Genomic DNA, 26879 nt, shown 5'->3' with positions numbered 1-26879 from the left:
GGGGTGCCCCAGCCCATCCCTGCAGCCAGCCCATCCAGCCCTGGCACTGCTGCCCAGTGCCTGCAGCCCCCCTGCCACCCCAGGGCACAGAGGCACTGCTCAGCCCACAGCCTGCACCAGCCTTGCTGAAAACACTGCAAAAGTAACTTGGCATCAACAGTGAGATCATTGAGCTGCAGCACCTCGATCACAGCACTCAATCTGCCTTCACTCTGCTCCTCTGATTTCAGTGACACCTGTGGGGGCTGCCCAGCCCAGCACAGGAGGATCAGGGAGCTGCAGGTTCTGCAGAACACAGCCAGCCCTCGCCCTGGGCAGCACCTGCAGCTAGAAGTGAACCCCAAATACAAGTATTCTGCTGAGTGCTGCTGGAGAGTCTCCTGTTCAGCAGCACTGAGACAGTCCAGCTGAAGCCAGCACAGACTCAGCTCAGGGCTGGGCTCTCTGATGAAATGTCTGACATCTCTCAGGAGCCCTGAGCTCCTAATAAGGTCTGAACTGAGCTGTGAGGTCATGCTGCATCACAGCCCTCGTGAAGGGCTGGCAGCGTTTCCCTCTGTGCTCGGCCTCCTGCTGTCACAGGAACACCAAAGGCACGGCTTAGTTAAAGCTCTGGGTGCCCAGCACTGCCCCGAGCTCACAGACAGGTGCAGGAGCACACCTGCACACCCAGCCCGGGCCACGGGACTGCATCCCGGCTGTGCTCCCTGTGCCACGCCAGGCAGGGCCCTGCTCATTGCCCTGGGCTGAGCTCAGCAGGGCTGGAGCTCCTCGGGACAGCTCAGCAGGAAGGCAGCTCCCTCTGCACGGAGCAAGCACAGAAACCCTGGAGCCACGGAGGAGCAAAGGGAAACAGGAAAAGGAGCTTCACAGAGGCACATTGCAGGTGCTGAGTTCATCTGTGGACACAGCTCTCCCTGGGCTCCAGAGAGCAGCAGCACAGCCTGGGAGAGCCTGGGAGAGTCTGGGAGAGTCTGGGAGAGCCTGGGAGAGTCTGGGAGAGTCTGGGTGCAGTGGGCAAGGAATGGTCTGGGCACTGGCCACTGCACTGACCACGGTGCAGGGGGCACTGACCATGGTGTAGGGGGCACTGGCCACGGTGCAGGGGTGCTAGCCATGGCACTGGGGGCACTGGCCACCCAGCCCCCAGGAGCACACAGGGCAGGGAAATGGTTCTTTGCTGGGTAAACCCACCTGGCACTGAAGTGAGCTCTGAGGAGCAGTGCTGTCCCACAGCCTGCAGGCACAGGAACTGCCCCACAAGGGCCCAAACCCCAGAGGGGTCCCAGTGGGTTCCCAGTGGGTTCCCAGCCTGTCCTGCTCCCCAGCCCATTCCCACAGGGTCACTGCTCCCCAGGCAGGAGAATGTCACCCTGAGCCCTGGGCCCCACCACATCCAGGATTTATTACCTGCTCCCCACTGCTGCCAGGAGCAGCTGGGAGCACAGAGGTGATGCAGCCCTGCAGGCAGAGGGTCATTTCCATCAGTGTGATTTGGTAACTGCAGCCTGGTGTTTGCTGCTGTCAAACCCACACACTGACCAGAACCTGCTGGGTGCTCTGCTCTGCTCTGCTCTGCAGGGAGAAGGGATGAGCGTGCCAGAAAGGCCAGAGGAGCAGAATGGGGGCACTGGGCACTGGGCAGGGGCTCACAGGCAGCCCCAGCTCCCAGCACAGAGCAGGGACCCTGGGCTGTGCAGATCAGAGCTGGTTCTGTGTCTGCCCCACAGGCTGGTGCCAGCTTTAGCCACCCATCCCACTCCTGCCAGGTGCAGGAGGAGCAGAGGAGGTGGCCTGGCGACCTCTCCAGTCACAGCAAGGACACATCCATCCTCTCACTGCTGCTCAGCCTGGTTCCACCGCCAACCACTCCTAATGACACCTCAACAAACACACAACAATCTGTCTTCACGAAGATCAGTGAATAAATTTAATTTAAAAATACTTTTCTATTTCTAGACAGGTACCACTCTGCTCCAGCTACTTCAGAATCAGCTGAGGCCTTCACAGCACCCGACAGCCAGAGTGCTCAAGGCTGCAATGGCAAAGCACAGCATTCCCCCCTCTGTGAGACAATAAACAGCTCCCCCAGCCCCCCTGTACCAAGTGTGGATAGGGGCTCGGTGTTTGGCCTCCATCCCCAGCTGATGTGTTCGTACTCCTGCAGGGGAAAGGAAAGCAAAGCTGCAGCATGCAGCTCCCCAGGTTTGTCCCTCAGGGCTGCAGGATGGCCACTGGGAGCAGGGGGTGCTGGCCACTGGCTGTGCCCAGCACAGGACCCCAGGCTTGGCTGGAGAGGTGGGGAATTGTAGAAATAGAAAATAGAAAATAGGAAATAGAGAATTCTCTGCTGGCCGCAGGTCCCCACACTCTGCACACCCCTGCAGAGTCAGGCTGGCCTAATTTTGTCTCCAGGCAAACCCAATTTATTTACTGACTGTGCTGGGTCCTGCTGTGCACTCAGAGCCCAGAGCCAGTGGCCACTGCCCAGCACCAGCCAGCCCTGGCCAGGAGAGCCCCGGGCAGGTCCTGCACTGCCCCTTGCAGCAGCAGCAGCACTGTGCTGGTGGGTGGCTGGGGGATGAGCTGCCAGCTCAGATCCAGAATCCGTGAGAGGCGCCCCCTCCCCTGCCCTCCAGCAGCTAAAAACAGCCTGAGAGCTCCCTCTTCCCCCTCAGGGAGCCATGTGGCATCCACTGCCTGCTGCAGAGCCTGAGGCTCTTTATACCTGCAGCTGCTGCCCTGGCAGGGCACACACAGCCCTGGCTGCAGTGGCCATGGACCCAGCCCAGTAGCCATGGAGCCAGCCCAGTGCTCACTGAACTCAGCCCAGTGGCCATGGAGCCAGCCCAGTGGCCATGGACCCAGCCCAGTGGCCATGGACCCAGCCCAGTGGGCACACTGCTCTGGATGCTGTGTCCCCATTTCCAGCTCCGTGATAACCTGAGTGACCCAGCCTTGCAGCTCCATAACCTGAGTGACCCAGCCTTGCAGGTCCCATGACAACCTCAGTGACCCAGCCTTGCAGCTCCATGATAACCTCTCTGAGTGACCCAGCCTTGCAGCTCCATCACAACCTGAGTGACCCAGCCTTGCAGCTCCATGATAACCTGACTGACCCAGCCTTGCAGCTTCATGATAACCTCTCTTGATAACCTCAGTGACCGAGCCTTGCAGCTCACATTTCAGGGTTCCATCCCCTCAGCACCAGCACCCACCCCTGAAGCTCCTGGGGCTGGAGCAGGGGCTGTGCCCAGGCAGAGCCTCGGCCCCAGAGCAGCATCCTGCCCCAGCCTGACACAATTACAGCTCACACTGCTGAAATCAAAGGGAGCTGAGCAGCTTTTAGCTCTGCTTTTATTTTTTAACCCCAGTTACAAGTCATGTTGGAGGAGGGAGGCAGTGACAGATAATGGAGCTCAGTGGAATGGTCTGGGTGTGAGGGGAAGGCCAGGAAAGCTCCCATCCTGATCCCAAACCGGACATTATCTGCTCGGCAGCCTCATGCCTGGGTCCCTCCTGTAAACTGGGGAGGGGATGCTCAGTCTGAGGGCATCCCAGAGATGAATTAGCTTTTGGGAAGTGCTTTGAAAATTTAACATGCTATATTTATGTAAGTGTTTGTCAACGTTTTAGTTTAGCCAAATGTCCACTATATTACAGAAATACAGAAATATTTTGTTTTGACATAATCATGATTGGGGTGGGGATGGGGCAGCTTTTGAAAAAGCACATTTGTCCTTTCCACACTGTGCTTCTGAAGAATCCTGAGAGCAGGGCAGGGACAGCTGCCTGATGGTTTTATCTGAGACATCTTAGGATTTACAGTCTTGTCCTCTGGTATATGTAGTACTCTTATGTTGAAAGCACAGGGCTGAAACACGTCAAGGTTTGTAAGGAAAATGTTCTTGGGCCTTAACTGCCCCCCTGCTCCCTTAGGCAATCCAGCAGGATGTGAGACAGGCAGACCCGAGACAGGAATGCAGCTGATAAAGGGAATGGAAATTACAGGTACTGGAGATAGCAGGGCCTCTCCTGCCGCCTTTGGGGGCCCTCAGACCCCGCTGGCTGCTGCTGGCTCGGGTTCGCTGGGCTGGGCTCGCTGAGCTCGGGGCTCGCTGAGCTCGGGGCTCGCTGAGCTCGGGTCTCGCTGGGCTGTCAGGTGAGCATCCCCAGGACACTGTCCCAGCTCCTGTCCCACAGGCAGGTGCTCCCAGGTGAGCATCCCCAGGAGCACCAGGGCACGCAGCCGGCTCCAGCCCGGCTCTGGCACACAGCCCCATGCCAGCCCCTGGTGCCAGGGCTGAGCTGCAGGCCCGGGCTTGAGCAGCCCCGAGCCCGAGCCGAGCGGGTTGGGCGGCTCCGGGCTGGGGAGGAACAAGCGCTCGGGGCTTATTCAGAGAGCTGAGGAGCCGGGCCTGGCGAGGATGGCACTGCCAGGTAGCCCCGGCCAGTGAAGGACTGTACCTGGAGCCGCCGTGGCATTGGGCAGGGAGCGAGCCGGGCTGGCAGTGCCTGCGAGTGGAGGCGTGCAGGTGTGTGCAGGTGTGTGCAGGTGTGTGCAGGTGTACAGGTGTGTGCAGGTGTGTGCAGGTGTGTGCAGGTGTGTGCAGGTGTGTGCAGGTGTGTCAGGGTGTGTGCAGGTGTACAGGGTGTGTGCAGGTGTGTGCAGGGTGTGTGGGTGTGTGCAGGTGTGTGCAGGGTGCTCAGCTGTGCAGGGTGTGCAAGCGTGTGGGTGTGTGCAGGTGTGTGCAGGTGTGTGCAGGGTGTTCAGCTGTGCAGGTGTGCAGGTGAGCAGGGTGTGTGCAGGTGTGTGCAGGTGTGTGGGTGTGTGCAGGTGTGCAGTGTGTACAGGTGTGTGTAGGTGTGCAGGGTGTGCAGGTGTACAGGTGTGCCGGTTGTGCTGCAGCCGGAGCCCACCGCCAGCAGCTCGGGCTGATGTTAATCAGCGCTCATCTCCTGAGCCGGTGCGTTTTTCCGAGCCGTGTCAGGAGCGCTGCAGCCTGTCCAGCCCCCGGTCCGGCCCCGGGACCCCCTGCCCGGGGAGCAGGACCCGGGGCTGCCCTGCCCGCCCCAATCCCAGCCCCAGCCGCAGCCCCAGCCCCGGGCTGGCCCGTCCCTGGCTCGGGCTGAGTCAGGAGTGACTCATTGCCGCCGGGCTGCAGCGCAGGGAGCGCGTTCGCAGATTGGCGAGCGCAGCTCTGGATGTAGGTGGCTGCGTTACCGCTCCGGCAGCAGCTCTGCTCCGGCTCCCTCCTCCTCCTCCTCGCCCTCCGAGCGGGACTGAGCCCAGCTCTGCTCCCAGCTCTGCTCCGGCTCCCTCCTCCTCCTCCTCGCCCTCCGGGCAGGATCGAGCCCCGCTCTGCCCCGGTGGATGCGGGCTGTGGACGCCCCGGCCCCGCTCCCGCAGGGGCTCAGCGCTGAGGATGGATGACTTGGCTCTGCTGGAGCTGCTGGAGTGTCCCGTGTGCTTTGAGAAGCTCGACGCCTCCGCCAAGGTGCTGCCGTGCCAGCACACGTTCTGCAAGCCGTGCCTGCAGAGGATCCTCAAGTCGCAGAAGGAGCTGCGGTGCCCCGAGTGCCGGACGCTGGTGCTGGGCAGCATCGAGCAGCTGCCCTCCAACCTGCTGCTCATTCGCCTGCTGGATGGAGTCCGGTGCGGGCAGAAGGTGGCCAGGTTCGGCTCGATGCAGAGGTCGGGGGTCCTGTCCTCGCCCGCGTCCCTCAGGAGGGTGCCCCGGGGGCTGCAGCTGCAGCAGCAGCGGCTGGCAAACAGCGCCAGGATCCTCGCGGACGGGGTAAGAGCTGCTCGGTTCTTTCTCCTGCCCAGAGCCAGGAACCTTCTCTGTCAGCAGCGCTGCAGAGCGTTTGAAGTGAGACTGAGTGTTTTGTTTGTAGATTTGGCTGCTGTTTCCATGTTATTTGACTATTTCAAGTTCACACCAGCAGAAATTGACTCCCAGGCTGAGACAAAGCCAGCTTGCCCTTCTCTTTACCAAAACTTCTCAGCACCTCCTTTCTCCCAGAGTTTTCAGAAGGTTCCTGGCTTTTGGGGGCATTTCAGGTGCTTGGACTTTTGGGCAATGCATTGCTTTTGACTGATAGCAATTAAGTCGGTAATTGCAGAGCTGTAACTGTTAGGGGTGGAGAAGGTATTTCCACAGCTGCACCTCAGTTTCCCTGCACTGGAAAAGAACGGGGGTGCTGCTGCTCCTTCCAAAGTTCTTGGAGGTTCTAGTTAAAAATATTAAATTTGACTCACTTTCGATTGTACCTGGGGATGAATTACTGGGCTAATTTTAAAATTCTAAGTTCTTTACATCATTTCCTATAACGATACAAAAGCTTTTCTTGAATAATGAGGACATGATACTAGACCTGTTAAAAGAGCTGGGCTCAGATGGAATTTAGGGTAGAGACTTGTGGCTTCACCTTTCCCACATTGTATTCCTGGATTTCCATCTCTCTCACCTGAGCTGGTCTGAGTCTCTCTAAAGGTTTTAAGCCCTCAGAGCTTGGCTGGGAGGGCTGTGGGACCCTGAGCCTGTCAGAGCACGGGGCTGTGCAGGTCAGCTTGGCACAGAGCTGTGCCCTGGCCAGAGCCAGGCAGGTGCTGCTGTGTGCCGTGGGCAGAGCTGGCAAGTGTCCCCAGGAATTCTGTGCTGTGGGAGAGGGGTCTGCATGGATCCCACCAAAACCAGGCATCCCTCGGGAGCTGCTCTTCCTGAGCCCCAGGCACCGTGTCCCCCTCCTGGGAGCACTGCCTGGGACAGCACAGCCAGGGACAGGGCTGGGGACAGGGCTGGGGACAGATGGGTGACACTGCCCAGCCCAGGGCACCCTCCTGGCACAGCACAGCCAGGGACAGGGCTGGGGACAGATGGGTGACACTGCCCAGCCCAGGGCACCCTCCTGGCACAGCACCACAAAGGGCAGGGGCCAGGGGCAGTGGAGCAGGTCCTTGGGCTGGCAGACCCTGCTGGCAGCCAGCAGCTCTCCAGGGCAGCTGCAGGAGCTGCTGGGGCCAAAACAGTGACAGGTTCCAGTCCCTGCCATCCCGGGCAGCATTCCAGAGGACAAGGAGAACGTTGTAGTTTTTTCCAGCTGGACTCTGCTGGCCCTGGATAAAAGAGCACAAATACACTTGTCTGGTTTTCTTTTCTCTCTCACTCATTTCATGTTTCTTTAACTGGTTCCCAGGACAGGTAGGAACTTGCTGCTGGGATGAAATGGCAACATCCATCCATTTATAGCTCCCAACAGCTTTTGGGACCAGCTTAAGACCCAGTTGCTGGGAATCAGCAGAGCCAGAGAAGCAGGGGAGCAGTGTCTGTGCCTGGCTCCCTGGCACTGGGACAGCCCTCTGAGCTCCTGTGCCTCTCTGGGAGGGGATATAAAACACATTACACTGAAATACTCTTAGACTTAATTAGTTACTTAATTATAAAACACTTTGGAATCCTCTGCTGCAAGGTGAAGAATGCAAGGTATTAGTCACATTTTGGTTTTAGTGGTTTAAATACCTGCACTCAGTCGTTACTTTGGGTACTCCAGTGGGGCATTAATGGATCTGGAGCCTCCCCTGAGCTGGCACTCGGTGACAGCAGCATGTCACCCAGCACAGCAGGGGCAGTGCCTGGCAGTGCAAAGGTGAGACACTGATGAGGATGGTTCTCATCACCCTGCCCCAGGGATGCCTGAGGTTCAGGGAGTTCACCTGGTTGAATCTGGGTAAGCAGAGACCTCCAGATGTCTGTGCACCTCAGAGCAGATTGTTTTTGTCAGGAGTCACAGTGGGTGCTGCTCACCTGACCACAGCTCTGCCCTGGGTACTCAGAGTTCAGTGTCTGTGTGTTGCTGCAGCAGAAGGTCCCCAAAAACAGACTGCCCCAATCTGCAAGGCTGCTGATTGCCCCAGTACATCCACCCCCTGTGCTAGGAAGCAAACAGAGCTGATGTGCTCACTCAGCTCTGCAGCCAGAGCCAGCACAGGGCCAGCATTTGGTTTTACCAAGGCTGGTCTATAAATAAACTTCCTGCACTCCCCGGAGCTGAGAACATCACAAGTTTGATCAAAGTTTCTCTCTCAGCAAAGATCTTTCCTTGCCAGCTCTTTGCTGTTCATGCTGATGAGCATCCATGAAGGCAAAAATGAAATCAGTCCCTGTCACCCAGCAGGCAGAGCTGGTGTCCCTCTGGGCAGGGAGAGCACAGGCACAGCACTCGCTCTGCGGTCAGGAATCTCCCAGAGCCAGCTGTTAAAGAACAGGGAATTTTCTAATTACAGCCCATCCCAAGCCATTTATGTGCTGGCATTTAAATCCCTTTTGAGGCTCTTCCTCCGCGCTGGCGTGCTGTGGGCACGTGCTGGGTCTGGGCAGGTGGGGCCGTGCCAGGGGCTGCTCAAAGCCCCCAGCTCTGACCTGCCCTGCTCTGCACCCAGCCAGGCTCCAGTCCTGGACAAGGCTTGGGATTTTCAGCATCTCCACACAGTAAACAGTCTGGAATTCAAGAATAAAGGGACTTGCTGGGAGGTGTGTGCGTAAACAAGCCACGCTGAGGCTTTGAACTCGCAGGAGCCGCCCCTGGCATGTGCCAGGTGTGGTTCTGTGGGGAGTAAGTGCCCATTTATTACAGTCCCAGCCTGTGCTGAGGCTCCTCCTTGCCTGGCTGCAGCCCCAGCCCGTGCTGAGGTGTGCACAGCTCCCCACCCTGAGGATGCGGCACACACAGAGCCCAGCCAGGCCACTGCCAGCTGCTGGGGCTGCACTTGGTCATGAGCAAGCACGGGACAGGAGCCAGGGGAGGAAAGTTCCCAGCATGACAGCTTGCCTCAGGAAAACACGGACCACGCAGATTTCACCGGGACTTGGGCTATTTTCTCTTTGCATGAACCGAGTGCTCAACACCCCCTGCCAGCACTTCATGGGAGATAGACAGATAACACCTCTATTGGGATAAAAATACCCTGCACTCCAACGTCCCACCTTCACAGGCCGTCTATAGATAGTGCTGCCTCTTGGTGTTTTCTGCGTCTCCAGAGTCATCTCCAGCTCCTCGCTGCCTCTGACAGACAGCCCTGGGACTGCTGGAGCTCCTTCATGTCTCGCTCAAAGCAAGCTCCATGTTGGCACCTGGCAGAGGCAGGAGAGCTTCCCTCACTGAGCAGACCCCCAGAACCCCCCAGAACCCCCCAAAAGCCCCAGCTGTGCTGTGCAGCCACCCCACAGTCAGTGCCAGCGACCCCAGCCGTGTGCCCTGTCCCCTGGAGCTGCTGTGGGTGCCACACGCCCCTGGGCTCTGCCAGGATGGTGGTGGCAGCTCCTTGCCAGCACAGCAGCCTCACCCAGCTGTGGGGCTGTGCATGGAGCCCCTCAGCTGCACTCCAGGGGCTCCTGTGGGTGTCACACGCCCCTGGGCTCTGCCAGGCTGTGGTGGCAGCTCCTTGCCAGCACAGCAGCCTCACCCAGCTGTGGGGCTGTGCATGGAGCCCCTAGCTGCACTCCAGGGGCTGCTGTGGCTGCACGGAGCTGTGTGGCCTCAGGGCCTTTCTGGAGGAGGATTTGTGCCAGGTGTCCCTGCTGTGTGCCACCAGGGCTCATGTCCTTCCAGCAGAACCAGGAGCCTCTCCCACAGAGCTGCTGGCAGCCCTGCCCTGCTGTGCCCCTCCCGCTCAGGGGGTTTTGGCACTCTCTGCTGCGGAGGGAGTGAGGCAGCTCGGCTGATGGAAGCACAGCCCAGGAGCTGTGGGAGCAGCGGGGCTGGCACGGGGCACTCCTGGGCAGGGGAACCACAAAGACTTCCACGGCCCACAGCAGCAGCCAGTTCCCTGCTTCTGCAAAACTAGGTACCAAGCTGCAGACATAAAAGTGTTTTAATTTGTTTCCAAGGCAATGAGTCAGGCTGAGATGGCGAGTCAGGAATAGCTCAGCAGGGCCCCAGAGCGAGCTCACCTGCGGGCAGCCAGGTCAGCCAGGAGCCAGCCTGGGAGCCCCTGTCCCCATTTCTGCTGGGCTGGCACTGCCCTGCCCCATGGAGCTGGCCCTGGCCTGGGTTTGTGCTTCTCCCTCCAGAGGGAAGGGCAGGGGTGGGGAGGAGGCACAGGAGCTGAGCAGGGTGCCAGGGCTGGAGACAGGGGTGTGCTGAGGGACAGAGAGCTGGGCTGAGGGACAGAGAGATGGACTGAGGGACAGAGAGCTGGGCTGAGGGACAGAGAGATGGACTGAGGGACAGAGAGATGGATTGAGGGACAGGGAGATGGGCTGAGGGACAGAGAGATGGGCTGAGGGACAGAGAGATGGGCTGAGGGACAGGGAGATGGACTGAGGGACAGAGAGCTGGGCTGAGGGACAGAGAGCTGGACTGAGGGACAGAGAGATGGACTGAGGGACAGAGAGATGGGCTGAGGGACAGAGAGCTGGGCTGAGGGACAGAGAGATGGACTGAGGGACACAGAGCTGGACTGAGGGACACAGAGCTGTCCCTGCCACCAGCACTCGGCTCACAGAGGCCCAGGCCCAATGCCCCTGCCAGAGGTGGCCACAGGGCTGGCAGGGCTGGCTGAGGAACCACATCAGCACTGCCTGAGCCAGAGCAGGGAGGGACAGGCAGCAGGAGAGGGCTGAGAGCAGCAGGGAGCAGGATGCAGGTTCCTCCAGCCTCTGGGAGCTGCTGCTGAGGCACAGCATCATGACTGGGCACGCCAAGGCTGACACAGGTTGTTTTCCGTGCAGCTCAAAGCCCTGACACACCAGTTAACCACAGCTGGGACTGCTGACAGCAGCACAGACTCATCTGATAGAGCAGCAGCGAGCCAGGAGCCTGACAGGGAGGGTCTGGGGCAGGAACTGCAGCCTGGGCTCCCTGGGACCCCTGCACGCCCTGCCACGTCCTCTCCTTCCCTCCAGACCTGTCCCTGCTCTCCCTGTGCCCTGCAGCTCTGCCAGCCCCAGGGGCCAAGCCAGCACCAGGGGCCAAGCCAGCACCAGGGGGAAAGCCAGCCCCAGGGACAAAGCCAGCACCAGGGACAAAGCCAGCTCCAGCTCCAGCTCCAGCCCTGGGTGTTCCTTCTGCTCACCTGCCTGTCCCCCTCTTCCATACCTGGATTTTCCCCCCTGTTCCACACCTGCATGTCCCCATGTGTCACACCTGGTGTCCCCCTGTTCCACACCAGGTGTCCCCCTGTTCCACACCTGGATTTTCCCCCCTGTTCCACACCTGGATTTTCCCCCTGTTTCACACCTGCATGTCCCCCTGTTCCACACCTGCATGTCCCCCTGTTCCACACCTGGATTTTCCCCCTGTTCCACACCTGGTGTCCCCCTGTTCCACACCTGCCTGTCCCCATGTTCCACACCTGGATTTTCCCCCCTGTTCCACACCTGCTGTCCCCCTGCTTCACATAGAGTGGGTCCTGATCCAGCCCTGTCCCCTGGAGCTGTGGGACACCCCCAGGCCAGGCATCCCTGGGGCTCAGCATGTCCCATCCTGTCCCTCACAGAAGCTGCTCTGGGTTCTCTTTAACCATCCCCCCATTTCCGTGTCCCCTCTGCCTCCCAGAGCCAGGCCAGTTGAGAGGTGAGTGCGTGAGCCTGGCATGCCGAGAGCCCTGCTGGCAGCCAGGGCTGGCAGTGAGCAGAGGGGACGTGCTCCCGTCCCTCTGCCATCGCCCCAGCAGCTGGAGCAGCACAGAACCTGCTGAGCCCCTGCAGTTCCCATCCCCAGCACCTTCCCTGGTGGCCAGCTGGCTCAGCAGAGGTGGCCACAGCACTGGCCATGGCCTCCCATCTGGCAGGCCAGGAGGGAAGGGGCAGCTCAGGGCTGAGGTGAGCAGCAGGGACTGGCTTTGCTCTCCTGGTGCACAGTCGGTGTGCTGGGAAGGCAGGAGCAATCCTCCTCAGGGAAGAAATAATTCAGAAACCACCCAGCTGTCTGAATCCTCAGAACATAATTACGTGAAGAGATCGAAATGACAAGTTCACTTTTGAAGGTTTTGTTCTCTGTGACAAGGCTGAAGTTATCTCCTCTGCCAAAATGCAGAAAAACAGAATGGTAATGGCAATTAATTTACATTCAAATAGCTCTTTTCATGCACCTGGATGCTGCAGAGGCCCGGGCTGAGCTGGCTGGCAGGCAGGGTGGGCTCATTCATGCTGTGCAGGCAGAGGCAGTGTGGCAGGGACTGGAGGAGCTCTCAGCGAGCAGAGGAGGGACATGCTGCTGGTCCCCTCTCTGAAAAGGCAGCAGGGCAGTCCCTCGGTGCCAGTGTGGGGAATTGCCAGCTCCACGTGCTCGGTGTGAGCCACAGCTGTGCCCTCACATCTGTGCTGGGGTCACTGGGAGCCCCGGGTGGCACCCACAGTGCCTGGGGCTGTCCTGCCTCCTGCACGGCTCCTTGGGAATTAAAAACACTCCTTGTGCCAGTTCCCTGCTCTGAGTAGGGTCTTTGGCGAGTCCCTGCTGCCAGGTGAGGAGTTAGAGCCCTCTCATTTCAGATAACCACAGAGTGCCTGTCTCTGCGAGGAAGAGATGCCCCAAATTGCTTCCTCACACACATATATAACATATATATATTTTTAATCTTCTTTGTTTTGTGTGGAGGGAGACTCAGAGGCATTGGATGGCTGCCCAGCACAACTGATGCCAAATGCCAAAAATAGTGGAAAAGATAAAATCTTTTCTCCCTTACTGGCCTCAAATCCACTGAGAATGGTGACAGGGAGTTGGAGTGCATCTGCCATGACCGTGCCTTGGCAGAGGGGCCAAGGAGAGAACAGCATCTCCCCCAGGCTGTGCTGGTGCCAGGGCTCTGCCCCGCAGCTCCCAGGGCTGTCCCACCCTCTCAGCACCCACGGCAAGGGGCACTGGGGCTGGGCTGAGCCTCAGGGAGCTCCTGCCACCCTCAGGCATGATGGAAGAGAAACAGGGGAAATCAGGGAAAAGGAGGCAGCATCCAGAAAGTCACAGGCACCCCCAAGATGGGTTTCTTCAGTGCAGTTTCTCCCTGTGCTGCTGGCAGCGGTGCTGATCACAAACTTCCAGCAGCCTGTGGCTGAGCTTTGCACAGAGCTGCTCCCAGGGCTGTCCCACCGGGATGCTCAGACAGGGAGTGCAGCTCTCGTTGTGCTGAACATTCCACTGCCGCCCTGCTGGGTGAAATTCTTGGGCCGGCTCCAACCAGCTGGGCAAGCTAACGGGAGAGAGAAGGCAGCAGCTCCTGCTGCCCCCTGCCAGGACCTGGCCCGGCAGCCTCTCCCTGTGCCCGCAGCCCCCAGGCACTCCTTGTCTTCATCGCAGCCTAATTAGCACCCCAGTTCCTGCCTTTGCAATTAACCTACTTTAAATGAAGCACAGCACGTCCCTTGCAGAGGATCTGGGGCAGGCAGGAGTGGGCAGAAACCAGCCCAGACTGAGGCAGGCTCAGATCAGCTCAGAGCTGATGGTGGTGATGGCCCAGGACAGAGCCCAGCTGCAGCACAGCTGGCACAGCTGGCACAGCTGCTCCTTCCTGCACACACCTTAAAGAGCAGGGACTCTGTCCTTCTGAAATCTTCAGCCTGCAGCTCGATTTTGTGACAGGCTGTACTGCAAAAACCACATTAGTTGCTCCCTGTGGGTAGGTAAAGGCTTAGTTTATGTCCTAAATAAAGTTGGGAAATCGATGGGATATTTTTGGCTCAGTATCTGGGAAGCCAAACAAAAATTCTTTTAAAAAATGTTGAATATCAAAACCTACAGACTTGTGAAAAAGCTGACTTGGGTTGGGAGATTTGAAAGGGCAGAAAAGTGTGAGGAAAGGGTTAAAGAGGAGGGGAAGAGCTGGAGTTGTGAGTGGTTAGAGGGAAAAAGAGCCGTTCATCCAACATCCCTGAATCCAAGGGGAGGATGTGCTCAGCCAGAACCCACAGACACACCTGTCCCACCTGGATTTGGGGTGTCCCTCCCGCTGTGCCCCGCTGCTGCAGAAAGAGCATTCCAGGCTCTCAGCACTGCTCCCAGGTGTGCATTTCATCTCAGTTTCTCTTCTTTCTGATAGTTTCCATAACTCACTCACTCTGCCTGTATTGTTTTGCTGTGTCCTCCCATCCCAGCCCTCGCTGCTGCTCCTCCCAAGCCCTTTGTGAAAGTCCCACTTGTTTTCTGGCTGCTCCTGAGGCAATGCAGGGGCTGTGCTCCTCATGCTGCTGTGCCCCCAGCGGTGGTGCCAGCGAGTCTGGGGGAGAGCTGCTGCCCCTGCCCCCCTGTGTGCCAACATCTGTGCCCCAGTCTGTTCTCGTGGCAGAGCACACGTGCCCAGGTGTCTCCATGGCCCTGGCATGGACCTGAGCCCAGGTTTGCCATGAGAGCAGCACTGGCCCAAGCCTCCCTTCCCCATTTCTCTTCTCCAGCTGTTGGTGTCACCGAGCCAAGTGTGTGTGTGTTTACTGTGAGCACAAATTAACAGAGAGAATGACTTAATTAGAACTAAACATTAAACTAATTGCTTCCCATTTCCAAGGCTTTGAAGTAAAAGTAGTACATGAAATTTTTTCCTTCTTGGTTCCTTTTCCCTACCAGGCATCAGGGTTTGGGGATGATAGAAGATGCCCTCTTTCCAAAAAATTTGACAATTTCTGTGGGAAATTCGATCTTTTCCACACTCTCTAACGTTGAGATTCTCCCTTCTCTCCTCCTGAGAAGTGGCTGGGAGGGAGGGAGCTCTGCACGAGTCCTGCCTGAGCCCTGTCACAGACACGGGGATTTGGGGAAACGCAGTGAAAGGCAGGAAATCTGGGTGTGTCACTGTGCAGGTCTCCTGGGGGATGGGTGGTGGCTGCAGGGCTCAGTCCTCACCGTGGCACAGCTCTGCAGGGAGAGGAGATCCCGGCAGGCAGAGCCTGGGCAGGGAGCAGCGAGCAGCCCCTGCCCCCGGGCACTGCCAGCCCTGCCCAGAGCTGCTCCAGCCCCAGCACAGGCAGTGCAGCTGTGCCAGGAACGGGCTCAGCATCTGGGTCATCCCTGCAGTGGGGCTGCCCTGAGCCCTCCCTCGCTGGGGCAGCTCTGCTGCGGGCAGGGCTCAGCTCAGCTCAGCAGCTGCTTCAGGGGACCTCGGTCACTCCATCTTGGTGACAGCCAGATCCCCATGTCCCAGATCCCCATGTCCCAGATCCCCATGTCCCAGATCCCCATGTCTCTTCTATGTCATGTTACACTGCACCAGTGGGAACAGTGAGCCACCCCTCCCCAAAACCCAGGGAAAGGCTGAAATAACCCAGAGCCAGTGTTAAAGCAGGGATTGAGGCACAGGAGCACAGACCCTGCACTCACCCTGCTCTCCTGGTCGGCTGGATGGTGGCTGTGACCTCCAGTCCTTCTGGAATAGAAATACTGGGTCATTAAAAGTAGATACTGTGTTGGAGGAGCCCTTATGGCAGGCAATGAGATTCCATGGGAAGACTAGTTTAAGGTCTTAACTGTTTCTTAATATTCTTAAACAAGTCCAGCCTGCTTTTCATCTTGATATAAGGTTGGCATAAGTATTTGGGAGCTCGTCTTCATTAGTAAAACCCATCAAGGAAGGATGTGGGTAGTTAATCCTAATAAATGCATGCTTAAGCCTTAGACCTGTGCATGTTTTCCCCATTAATTAGGAACTTTTGGGGAACGGTGTGTGTGGGTGAGCTGCAGGGCTGCTCTCGTCCCCAGGTGCCCCGAGCCCGGGCGCTGTACACGTTCAGGGGCCACAACCCCGGCGAGCTGCGCTTCAACAAGGGCGACACGATCGCGCTGCTGCGGCGGCTGGACGAGCACTGGTACCTGGGCGAGCTGCGGGGCAGCAGCGGCGTGTTCCCCGCCAGCTCCGTGCAGGTCATCCAGCCCCTGCCCCTGCCCCTGGCCCTGCCCCTGGCCCTGCCCCGGGCTCTGCACCCGCGCGGCCGCGACAGCGGCGACAGCGGCGACATCCTGAGCCTGCACAAGGTACCGGGCGCGGCGGGGCTGGGATGGGCTGGGCTAGGCTGGGACTGAGAGCCGAGCTGAGCTGGGCTGGGCTGGGGATGGGGCTGGATGGGGCTGGACTGGGCTGGACTGAGAGCCGAGCTGAGCTGGGCTGGGCTTTATGGGGCTGGGATGGGGATGGGGCTGGGGATGGGCTGGGGATGGGGCTGGGCTTGGGGCTGGGCTGGGCTGGGCTGGGCTGGGACTGAGAGCCGAGCTGAGCTGGGCTGGGCTTTATGGGGCTGGGATGGGGATGGGGCTGAGCTGGGCCCCTCAGACACTGCTGCCAGAGTTATCCCAACCGTCCCATTGCCCCTGGGCACACAGGTGACCAAGAGCACCCACAGCTGGCCCCTGTCCCCACAGGTGTCCCCTGTCCCTGCAGGTGTCCCCTGTCCCCACAGGTGTCCCCTGTCCCCGCAGGTGTCCCCTGTCCCCGCAGGTGGCCCCTGTCCCCGCAGGTGTCCCCTGTCCCCACAGGTGTCCCCTGTCCCCGCAGGTGGCCCCTGGCTGGTGCCAGCCCAGCGCTGCTCCCGGGGCTCCAGAGCTCTTGCAGCTCCCTGGCAGAACTCTGGTCTAGACATTAATTGTGTTGTGCAGCTCAGCTTGAGATGCAGGGTGTAAATGGCACCGGCACCAGTTCCTAGAAATAAAATTAATACTTGTAATGCCCATAATTACAGCAAGCTCTGCTTTGTGGCTGTTTTATAGCAGGACACAAGCAAAACATCTTATTTGAAGCTCTAATATATTTTTTTAAAATGTATTTTCATTAATGAAATCATTTCAGCTTCAGTAATGACTTGAATAAGTCTGGCATTAACAGACAGAAGTTAGCTAAGGGACATATGCAGGCACCAAGGAATTAGGAATTAATTCTGCAGAAGGCAAAGATGGGGCTGCTGTGGGACACACGGGGCTCTCCTGGCTCTGACACCAGTCTGTGCCCCGTTTTACCATGGCTCCTGGGATTTAGATGGGCAGGAAAATGTTTCCAGTTTGCTCACACACAGAAATGACAGGATGGCCATGGCACATGTGTCACACGCTGTGGGCTTTAAACCTTGTTTTGGAGAGGGAAAATGAGAAACCCCCCTGCTGTAAAGTGACATCTGGGAGCCACCTGTGGCTCTCCTGCCACGGTCTGTCCATCCCAGGCACAGAGCACTTCGCCTCCCTGAGTGGGTGAGAACCTCCAAGTTTTGCAATTCATTAATGTCAGCAGTGAATCATGATTAATTCCTCTGGCATCCAGCGGTGAGAGGCACTGTCACCACATGCCCTTTGCTGCTGACACCCTGCTCAGCAGTTTCCAAGAAGCCGTGTGAACACTGCCCTGTGCAAACTGGGGCCTGCCTCTGCCCATTAACCCAAATCCTCCACATCCGGGGCTCCAGTGGCAGCAGCACCGAGCTGTGAGTGCTCAGCTGGCAGGGGTGGAGCAGGGCGGCTCTGATCCCCCGGGAACGGCTCCACCAGCCAGGGTCCCGTGCCACAGCTCACTGCAGGGCTGGGCTGTCCTGGGTGTCCTGCTGCATGGTGTGTGCACAGGCTGCCAGCACAGACAGGGAAACAACGAGTCTAAACATCCCTTCTCACTCAGAGATAGAGTTATTAAGCACAGAGTTGTTAATTACAGCTCTCCCAGCACCCTTCCAGCCAAGGCACAGATCGGGGGGAGCACTCATCCTCGGGAGCCCCTTGCCTGAGCTAAGGGTCTCAAACCAACTTTAATTTTGCTGTCAGCTTTGGATCGGGAGTTTTACATGCAGAATTTGTGACTGACACCAGATGAGAGAAATGACAGAGCCCCGGGGTTTTAAAGATAGCCTGTAACTCCCTGAGCCCTGCAGAGTGCTCCAGGCTGTGCCAGGTGTCACCTCTGACCCTCCCCACTGTCCCCTGTCCCCCGCAGCCAGGTGCCAGGTGTCACCCCGACCCTCCCCACTGTCCCCTGTCCCCGCAGCCAGGTGTCAGGTGTCACCCCGACCCTCCCCACTGTCCCCTGTCCCCGCAGCCCGGCAGCCCCGCTCAGCTCCTTCAGGCCACCAAGGGCCACTGGTCGCCCCAGCCCAAGGGCTCAGCCCTGGCAGCGGCGTCCCCCAAGGGCAAGGGCGGCTCGGGGCGGTTCCCCAAGGAGTGCGAGCCCCGGAGGAAGAGCCTGCGGCAGTTCTCCATCACCACGGCGCTCAACACGCTGAACCGCATGGTGCACGCTCCGGCCGAGCGCCCCGCGCTGCGCATCAGCTCCCCCGTGCTCATCAGCTCCAGCAACCCCAGCGTGCCCACGGCGGGCAGCGACAGACCCTGCGGGACCCCCTCGGGCAGCGACAGAGCCGGCGGGACCCCCGCGCAGGTGAGGCACCCTGAGACCGGGATCGTGGGGCAGAGACCCGCTGACCCTCTGCAGTGCATCCACTGACCGTCTGCAATCCACACACTGACCCTCTGCAATCCACACACTGACCCTCTGCAATCCACACACTGACCCTCTGCAGTGCATCCACTGACCGTCTGCAATCCACACACTGACCCTCTGCAATCCACACACTGACCCTCTGCAATCCATTCACTGACCCCCTGCAATCCACACACTGACCCTCTGCAATGCATGCACTCTCTGCAATCCATGCACTCTCTGCAATCCATGCACCCCAGGCAGCAGAGTCCCGTTCCCCCTTCCCACACTGACCACAGGTCTGAGAGCAGGATCTCCACAGATACCCGATACAGCACAGAAAGGGGGTTTGACATTTATCAGACATCTTTCACAGTGAAGGTTGGAGCAGACACCCAGCCCCTGGCAGACCCTGCACGGCAGAAGGGCTGTGTCAGGGCTGTGCCAGGACTGTGCCAGAGCTGTGCCAGGGGTGTGCCAGGACTGTGCCAGGACTGTGGGGCTGTGCCAGGGCTGTGGCTGTGCCAGGGGCTGTACCAGGGCTGTGCCAGGACTGTGGCTGTACCAGGGGCTGTGCCAGGGCTGTGCCAGGGGCTGTACCAGGGGCTGTACCAGGGCTGTGGCTGTACCAGGGCTGTATCAGGGCTGTGCCAGGGGCTGTACCAGGGCTGTGCCAGGACTGTGGGGCTGTAGGGGCTCTCAGCACAGCACCTGCCTGCCTGGCTCTCGCCAGCTCGGGCTCCTCCCGGCCAATACAAGGCAATAACCAGCTCTGCCCCAGCCTCCTCCTCCCCTCCTGCCTCCCCTGGGTGCCAAGCCGGGCTCAGCTGAGCCAGAACCAGTTTGCAGGGCTGTGGTGCCGTGCCCGTGCTTGTGCCTCTTGTGCAAGGCTGTGGGGCGAGGGCAGGGGCACCCACACCCTCCCCTGCACCTCTGGGACCTGTTCACCTCAGCCCAGGGGTCTGGGGACAGCCCTGGGGTCTGACCCGGTGCTGCTGCTGGGCTGTGCTGCTCAGGGCAGGGATGAACCCCACAGCTCCCAGAACAGCCTGAGAAACCCCACAGCTCCCAGAACAGCCAGTGAAACCCCACAGCTCCCAGAACACCCTGACAAACCCCACAGCTCCCAGAACAGCCTGAGAAACCCCACAGCTCCCAGAACAGCCTGTGAAACCCCACAGCTCCCAGAACAGCCAGTGAAACCCCAAAGCTCCAGAACAGCCTGACAAACCCCACAGCTCCCAGAACAGCCAGTGAAACCCCACAGCTCCCAGAACAGCCTGAGAAACCCCACAGCTCCCCAGAACAGCCTGAGAAACCCACAGCTCCCAGAACAGCCTGACAAACCCCACAGCTCCCAGAACAGCCTGACAAACCCCACAGCTCCAGAACAGCCTGAGAAACCCCACAGCTCCCAGAACAGCCTGAGAAACCCAAACCCCACAGCTCCCAGAACAGCCTGTGAAACCCCACAGCTCCCAGAACAGCCTGAGAAACCCCACAGCTCCCAGAATAGCCAGTGAAACCCCACAGCTCCAGAACAGCCTGAGAAACCCAAACCCCACAGCTCCCAGAACACCCTGAGAAACCCCACAGCTCCCAGAACAGCCTGACAAACCCCACAGCTCCCAGAACAGCCTGACAAACCCCACAGCTCCCAGAACAGCCAGTGAAACCCCACAGCTCCCAGAACAGCCTGTGAAACCCCACAGCTCCCAGAACAGCCTGACAAACCCCACAGCTCCCAGAACAGCCAGTGAAACCCCACAGCTCCCAGAACAGCCTGACAAACCCCACAGCTCCCCAGAACAGCCTGAGAAACCCACAGCTCCCAGAACAGCCTGACAAACCCCACAGCTCCCAGAACAGCCTGACAAACCCCACAGCTCCCAGAACAGCCTATGCAGGGACAATGGGACCCTACAGGGCCCCACAGGATCCCTGGGCTCCCCTCCCCTCCAGGCACCCCGAGGAGCCTCAGCAGGGACTGTCTGCAGGGCTGGGGTCACACTGACACCCTGCCTGTGTCTGCAGGGCTGGGGTCACCCTGGGGACACCCAGAAAGGGAGATGCAGTGAGAGAGAGTTGTTTTGGAGGGCAGAGAATTAAACCCTTTGTACTTAGAAGGGCTTGCAGGGAACTCACAGGAGATCAGCAAAAGTGAAGTGCTGAAGTCACTCAAACGTGACTCAAAAATATTTCTTTCCATCTTTTTCCCCTCTGCGCGCTGCAAATGCAAAGGCAGCTTTGAGGATGCCCTAAATGATGGCTGCTCCCAGGCACAGGGGAGCACAGACTAAAAACATGGAGCTTTCCAGCCAGGAGGGGACATTTCAACACTGCTCCATCAGGAAAACCAGCCACAGGCTGTCATTGTGTCCCACTGCAGAAAAAAGAAACTCCACTCAAGCATTTTTATTATGGTAAATAATAAAACAGAATTATAATTTCCAGTCAACTTTATGAGCAGCTGGTCCAATCCTGCCTGGACTAGAAAGCGAGGGATGCAGAGAAGGTTTGAAGCTGACCTGACACTCCAGGTCTGAGACAGGAGCTGGAATTGCTGGGGTGTTTTAATTAATTTAATTTACTGGAGAGCACCAGAGCGGGTGAGTCACTTTTCTTTTTCCCCAGGTCCTTGCCAAGCCGTTGGCATCACAGACATGACCACTAGAAATTGGATTTGAAATGAAGATGAGATGAAAGCCCCAGCTTGCATCATGGCAGATCCTGTGGTGGTTGCTGGAGAGCAGAGCTGGGACACATCCAGCACAGCAGATCTCTGTGCTGAGCTGCCCAGGCACTGCCACCACCTGGGGCTCTGTGACACAGAGGGGACACTGCCACCACCTGGGGCACAGAGCCCCACAGAGGGGACGCTGCCACCACCTGGGGCTCTGTGACACAGAGGGGTGACACTGCCACCACCCTGGGGCTCTGTGACCCACAGAGGGGACACACTGAGACCCCCCTCCCCCCCAGTAAGGGGGGACAGGGACTGGGAACAGCCCACAGACCTCTCGTGACCCCACTGGCACAAGGACAAGGAGGCACCTCTGGCACAGCACAGGGCACAGCCCAAGGCTCAGCACAGGGCTCAGCACAGGGCTCAGCACAGGGCACAGCACAGGGCACAGCACAGGGCTCAGCACAGGGCACAGCACAGGGCACAGCACAGGGCACAGCACAGGGCTCAGCACAGGGCACAGCACAGGGCTCAGCACAGAGCACAGCACAGCGCACAGCACAGGGCACAGCACAGGGCACAGCACAGGCTCAGCACAGGGCACAGCCCAAGGCTCAGCACAGGGCACAGCACAGGCTCAGCACAGGGCACAGCCCAAGGCTCAGCACAGGGCACAGCACAGGGCTCAGCACAGGGCACAGCACAGGGCACAGCACAGGGCACAGCCCAAGGCTCAGCACAGGGCACAGCACAGGGCTCAGCACAGGGCACAGCACAGGGCTCAGCACAGGGCTCAGCACAGGGCACAGCCCAAGGCTCAGCACAGGGCTCAGCACAGGGCTCAGCACAGGGCTCAGCACAGGGCACAGCACAGGGCACAGCCCAAGGCTCAGCACAGGGCTCAGCACAGGGCTCAGCACAGGGCTCAGCACAGGGCACAGCACAGGGCACAGCCCAAGGCTCAGCACAGGGCACAGCACAGGGCACAGCACAGGGCACAGCACAGGCTCAGCACAGGGCTCAGCACAGGGCACAGCACAGGCTCAGCACAGGGCTCAGCACAGGGCACAGCACAGGGCACAGCACAGGGCTCAGCACAGGGCTCAGCACAGGGCACAGCCCAAGACACAGCACAGGGCTCAGCACAGGGCACAGCACAGGGCACAGCACAGGGCACAGCCCAAGGCTCAGCACAGGGCTCAGCACAGGGCACAGCACAGGGCACAGCACAGGGCACAGCCCAAGGCTCAGCACAGGGCACAGCCCAAGGCTCAGCACAGGGCACAGCCCAAGGCTCAGCACAGGGCACAGCACAGGGCACAGCACAGGCTCAGCCCAAGGCTCAGCACAGGGCACAGCACAGGGCTCAGCACAGGGCACAGCACAGGGCTCAGCACAGGGCACAGCACAGGGCACAGCACAGGGCACAGCACAGGGCACAGCCCAAGGCTCAGCACAGGCTCAGCACAGGGCACAGCACAGGGCTCAGCACAGGGCACAGCCCAAGGCTCAGCACAGGCTCAGCACAGGGCACAGCACAGGGCACAGCACAGGCTCAGCACAGGGCTCAGCACAGGGCACAGCACAGGGCACAGCACAGGGCTCAGCTCCCTCAGCAGCAGGACGGGGCTGCAGCTCCTCCCTGGAACACCAGAGAGCCCCACCAGGACACACAGGGGACATCCCAGTGCCTGGTGTCACCTGCAGTGCAAGGTGACAGTGGGGAAGGGACAGGGGGATCTGTCACCTCGGTGACCCTGGAGGCTTTTCCAGCCTAAAGGATCCTCTGATTCTGAGTCTTGCTCTTGCTGCCTGATCTTTTTCAAACTCAAATGCTCCAGACTCTTCTATTTCCTGAGCTGCCATTGGTGGTTTCTGAAGGGTGGGTGAAGCCAGTCCGATGTCAGCTGCTCCTGCAGTGGCTGAAAGAAACTGATCAGCAGATTAATGCTTTGTTTTCTCTGCTTCCCCTCTCCTGCAGGTCAGCAGCTCTTACCCCTCAGCAGGAGCCCTGGGGCCGCCGGCTGCCATCGTGCCCCTGCCCCAGCTGCAGCAGCAGGGCCCAGCCCACCTGTACGTGAGAGCCTGGGGCGCTCTGGGGTGGGGCGGGATTTCCTGCAGCCCCTCCTTGCCCTGAGCGATCCGTGCAGGGATGGACCCGGCTGCTCTGAGCAGGGGGCAGAGACCTGATGCCACAGCTGAGTGCATCCTTCTGCCTCCCTGCAGAGCCTGGGAGAAGCAGCCCTGCCTGTTTGTCAACAATGCATTTCCAATGTTTTTAATTGCAAAGAAACTAATTACTCCTTAAGTGCCTCTAGTTATTTATCCTGAAACCTTCATAGCCACTGGTGTTTTGAGCAATCCGATTTTTGAAAACTTGCACAGAGTAAAAATTTGCAGATAACACTCTGTGATGATTACATCAAGGTAGGATTCACCACCCTGGCATCTAAAATTATAACAGCATCCCAAGACACTGTTTGCACAGCCCTGAGCACCCCTGGTGCAGAGCCAGGCTGTGGGAATGCTGTGCCCAGGAGTAGCACCCTCACCACCCCATCACCCAGCCAAGACTCCAGCACGAATCCAAAGGACAAGAGAGCTCCCCGGACATTAAAATAACTTGCAGAAGGGTGGTGTGAGAGCGCCCCAGCAGCTGGCTGCTTTGCACAGACACAGAGCCAGGCCAGCAGTCACTCGGTGGCTCCTGAGCAGCCAGGGCACAGCTGGGCTGTGGGAACAGCCCCTCACACAGACCGGCCCGCAGCCAAAGCTGCAGAAGCTTGTGCTGAAAAACAGGAGAGAAACCTTTCTGAGAGCGCAGGGGCAGCCCCTGACGGGCCAGACACCAACTGAGGTTCGTGTTTTGTGAATAACACCTGAGAACTGTGGTGGGCTGTAACTCATGGCAGATCACATTCCCCCTGAATAAACCTCAAACGCTCAAGCCCCGCAGAGCCCCCGAGCGGGGCGCAGCGCTGACCCGTGCTCTCTGTCCAGGTGCGTGGCTCTGCACCCGTACGCGGCGCACGGCCCCGCCGAGCTGCAGCTGCGGAGGGGAGAAGGGCTGCGCGTGTTCGGCAGGGAGCAGGACGGCTGGCTGCGGGGCATGTCCCTGCTCACCGGCAGGGTCGGGCTCGTCCCCAGCAGCTGCGTCGCTCCCCTCTTCAGGTCTGGAATTCCCTTCGTGAGACAAAATCCTGGAGAGGGAAGGGGGTAACGCGGAGAACTTGGGGTCTTGTTTCCCCAGAGAACCCAAGGCGAGGCATCCCCCCAGTACTGACCAGGGACCCCCAGTACTGACAAGGGTCCCCCCAGTACTGACCAGGGACCCCCCAGTACTGACCAGAGATCCCCCAATACTGACCAGGGATCCTCCAATACTGACCAGGGACTTCCCAGTACTGACCAGGGAACCCCCAGTGCTGACCAGGGATCCCCCAATACTGACCAGGGACCCCCAGTACTGACCAGGGAACCCCAGTGCTGACCAGGGACCCCCCCAGGGAACCCCCAGTGCTGACTAGGGACCCCCCAGTGCTGACCAGCACTGGCCAGGGGTCCCTCGCCCGGTGGGATGGCCCCCGGCAGCTCTCACCCTTCTCTCCCAGCAGGAAATCGAGCCTGTCCGACTCGAAGATGCCCTCCCTGTACACGTCCTGGACACTGTCCAGCTCCTCGCTGTCCTCCCAGGGCAGCGCGGCGGAGCCGGCCCGGCAGAGCCAAGCGCTGCTGCTGCCCCTGCCCGTGCCCGTGCCCGTGCCCAGCGCCGGGCGCGCCCCGAACCCGGCACCGAACCCGGCACCGGCACCGCTGCGGCGCGGCCGCGGCAGCTCCAGGAAAAGTGAGTGTTGGGGGGCAGCTCCAGGGACTGTGAGTGAGTGTTGGGGGGCAGCTCCAGGGACTGTGAGTGTTGGGGTTCAGAGGGAGGGGGGACACATCCCCAAGCTCTGCAGCCGCTGCGGTTCACGGTCCCTCAGCCCCGCCTGGCCCCGGCTCCGGCCGCTCTGGGATTTCCAGGGCGTTGGACTCAGCATGGAAAGATTCCTTGCAAAGCTTTGTGCGGAGCTCGGTGGTTTTATTCACTCCAAGGGCTGCAGGGTTTATCTCCATCCCGTACACACTCTGCTGTAACACCCCTCCGGGAGTGTTTGGGGAGCCAAGAACTGCTTCCCCAGCTGGGCAGCAGAGCCCCGGCGGGGTCAGTGCCGGGGTTTTACACCCCAAATCGGTGCCGGGGCTCGGGGGGGGCGCGGGGAGATCCCGGGAGCTGCGGCCCCACCTGCTCCCTCGGCACGCTCCGGATTCCGACCGAACTTTCCTTTCCTTTCCTTTCCTCTCCTCTCCTCTCGTGGCTCCGCAGACGGGTCCCTGCAGAGGCCGGGGCCGGCGGGGACCCTGCTGCAGGTGACGGGCTCGCTCCGCCGGCCCGCGGGGCGGCCGCAGCCGCTGCAGCCGCTCCCGCCCGGCCCCGCTCCGCCCGGCTCGGCTCCGCCCGGCTCGGCACCGCACGGCCCCGCTCCGCCCGGCCCCGCTCCCGCAGCGGCGGCCGCGGACCGGCCCGCGGGCCCGAGCGGCTCTTCTGAGGCCGCAGCGGCGCTGCTGCTCCGGGCGGGCGGGAGCCGGGCCCCGTCCGTCTGCAGCTCGCTGATCCTGGAGCACAACGAGCCCCCGGGCAGCAGCGAGGCGGCCCCGAAGCCGCCCGCGTCCGCCCCGCCGTCCATCCTGGTGAAACCAGAGACCTCCCGCAACAGCGCCGAGAAGGTACAGAGCCCCAAAACCCGCAGAACCCACAGAACCCCCGAACCCACAGAGCCCCAAAACCCACAGAACCCCCGAACCCACAGAGCCCCAAAACCCGCAGAACCCCCGAACCCACAGAGCCCCAAAACCCACAGAACCCCAGAACCCACAGAGCCCCCAGAACCCCCCCAGAGCCCCCAGAACCCCATAGAACCCCCAGGGCTCCCCTGCTCTCCCGGGGCTCTGCCCCCCTGCACATCACCCCGGGATGGCTCCTCTGCAGGATGCTGCGCCCCCAGGGATGCCCCAGCACACCTCCCGGTTCTGGGGCTGGGTCTGAGCCCCCCCGACCCCGGGCCCTTCTCTCCGCAGCAAGTGAAGACAGTGCGGTTCCAGACGCACAGCCCGCCGCCGCCCAAGCGGCACAGCCTGCAGCCCTCGCCCAGGCTGGCCCGCAGCCGCACCGAGCCCGGCCCCGAGGCGCTGCTGGCCGAGCCCCGCCTGGGCCCCGAGCTGCTGCTGCTCTGCTCGCCCCGCCTGGGCTCCAGCCCCCTGCACCCGCGCCGGGCGCTGCACCCCAAGGCGCTGTCGCTGGACCTGTCGGGACAGCTCACCTTCCCCATCAAGAAGAGCTACAGCAGCATCTCCGCCACCTGACCGGGCACCCTCTGCCTCCTGCCCGGCCCCGCTCCCTCCCTCGGCGCGGGGCGAGCGCCCGCCCTGCATCCTCGCCCCGCCCGGGCCGGGCCGGTGCTGCTCCCCCGGGACCTGGGGCTGGCAGAGAGCTGGGGGACCCCAGGGACCCTCCCGGCCTGAGGGCTGTGGCAGACAGACTGACATCCATCCATCCATCCACCCACCCATCCATCCATCCATCCATCCATCCATCCACCCATCCATCCATGCATCCATCCACCATCCATCCTCCATCCATCCATCCATCCATCCATCATCCATCATCCATCCATCCATCCATCATCCATCCATCCATCCATCATCCATCCTCCATCCATCCATCCATCCATCCATCCATCCATCCATCATCCATCCATCCATCCATCCATCCATCCATCCATC

At 60.0% G+C, this 26879-nt stretch overlaps 1 protein-coding gene across 1 annotated transcript; it reads left to right on the top strand.

Annotated features, from left to right (window-relative positions):
• The first annotated feature begins 5328 nt into the window (after positions 1 to 5328).
• SH3RF2 (SH3 domain containing ring finger 2) lies at positions 5329 to 26639 on the top strand. Its single transcript, XM_056502678.1, has 8 exons — positions 5329 to 5798; positions 15685 to 15870; positions 17993 to 18331; positions 23041 to 23132; positions 24674 to 24903; positions 25423 to 25542; positions 25603 to 25823; positions 26175 to 26639. The coding sequence occupies exons 1-8, from the start codon at positions 5427 to 5429 to the stop codon at positions 26457 to 26459; spliced, it is 1845 nt and encodes a 614-aa protein (XP_056358653.1). The 5' UTR covers positions 5329 to 5426; the 3' UTR covers positions 26460 to 26639.
• The last annotated feature ends 240 nt before the right edge of the window (positions 26640 to 26879 follow it).

This window comes from Oenanthe melanoleuca, chromosome 13 (genome assembly GCF_029582105.1).
Source record: "Oenanthe melanoleuca isolate GR-GAL-2019-014 chromosome 13, OMel1.0, whole genome shotgun sequence".
Taxonomy (NCBI): Eukaryota; Metazoa; Chordata; class Aves; order Passeriformes; family Muscicapidae; genus Oenanthe; species Oenanthe melanoleuca.
Note: the sequence above shows the minus strand (reverse complement) of the source record. Positions and strands in the feature narration are given on the sequence as shown.

What these genes read in the sequence shown, in the direction of transcription:
- SH3RF2 (XM_056502678.1), top strand. Translation starts at nt 5,427, where the DNA reads ATGGATGACTTGGCTCTGCTGGAGCTGCTGGAGTGTCCCGTGTGCTTT. An exon ending in GCCCGGCCCCGCTCCGCCCG is followed by an intron (nt 25,543 to 25,602) that starts GCTCGGCTCCGC and finishes CCGCTCCCGCAG; the next exon opens with CGGCGGCCGCGGACCGGCCC. An exon ending in CCCGCAACAGCGCCGAGAAG is followed by an intron (nt 25,824 to 26,174) that starts GTACAGAGCCCC and finishes TTCTCTCCGCAG; the next exon opens with CAAGTGAAGACAGTGCGGTT.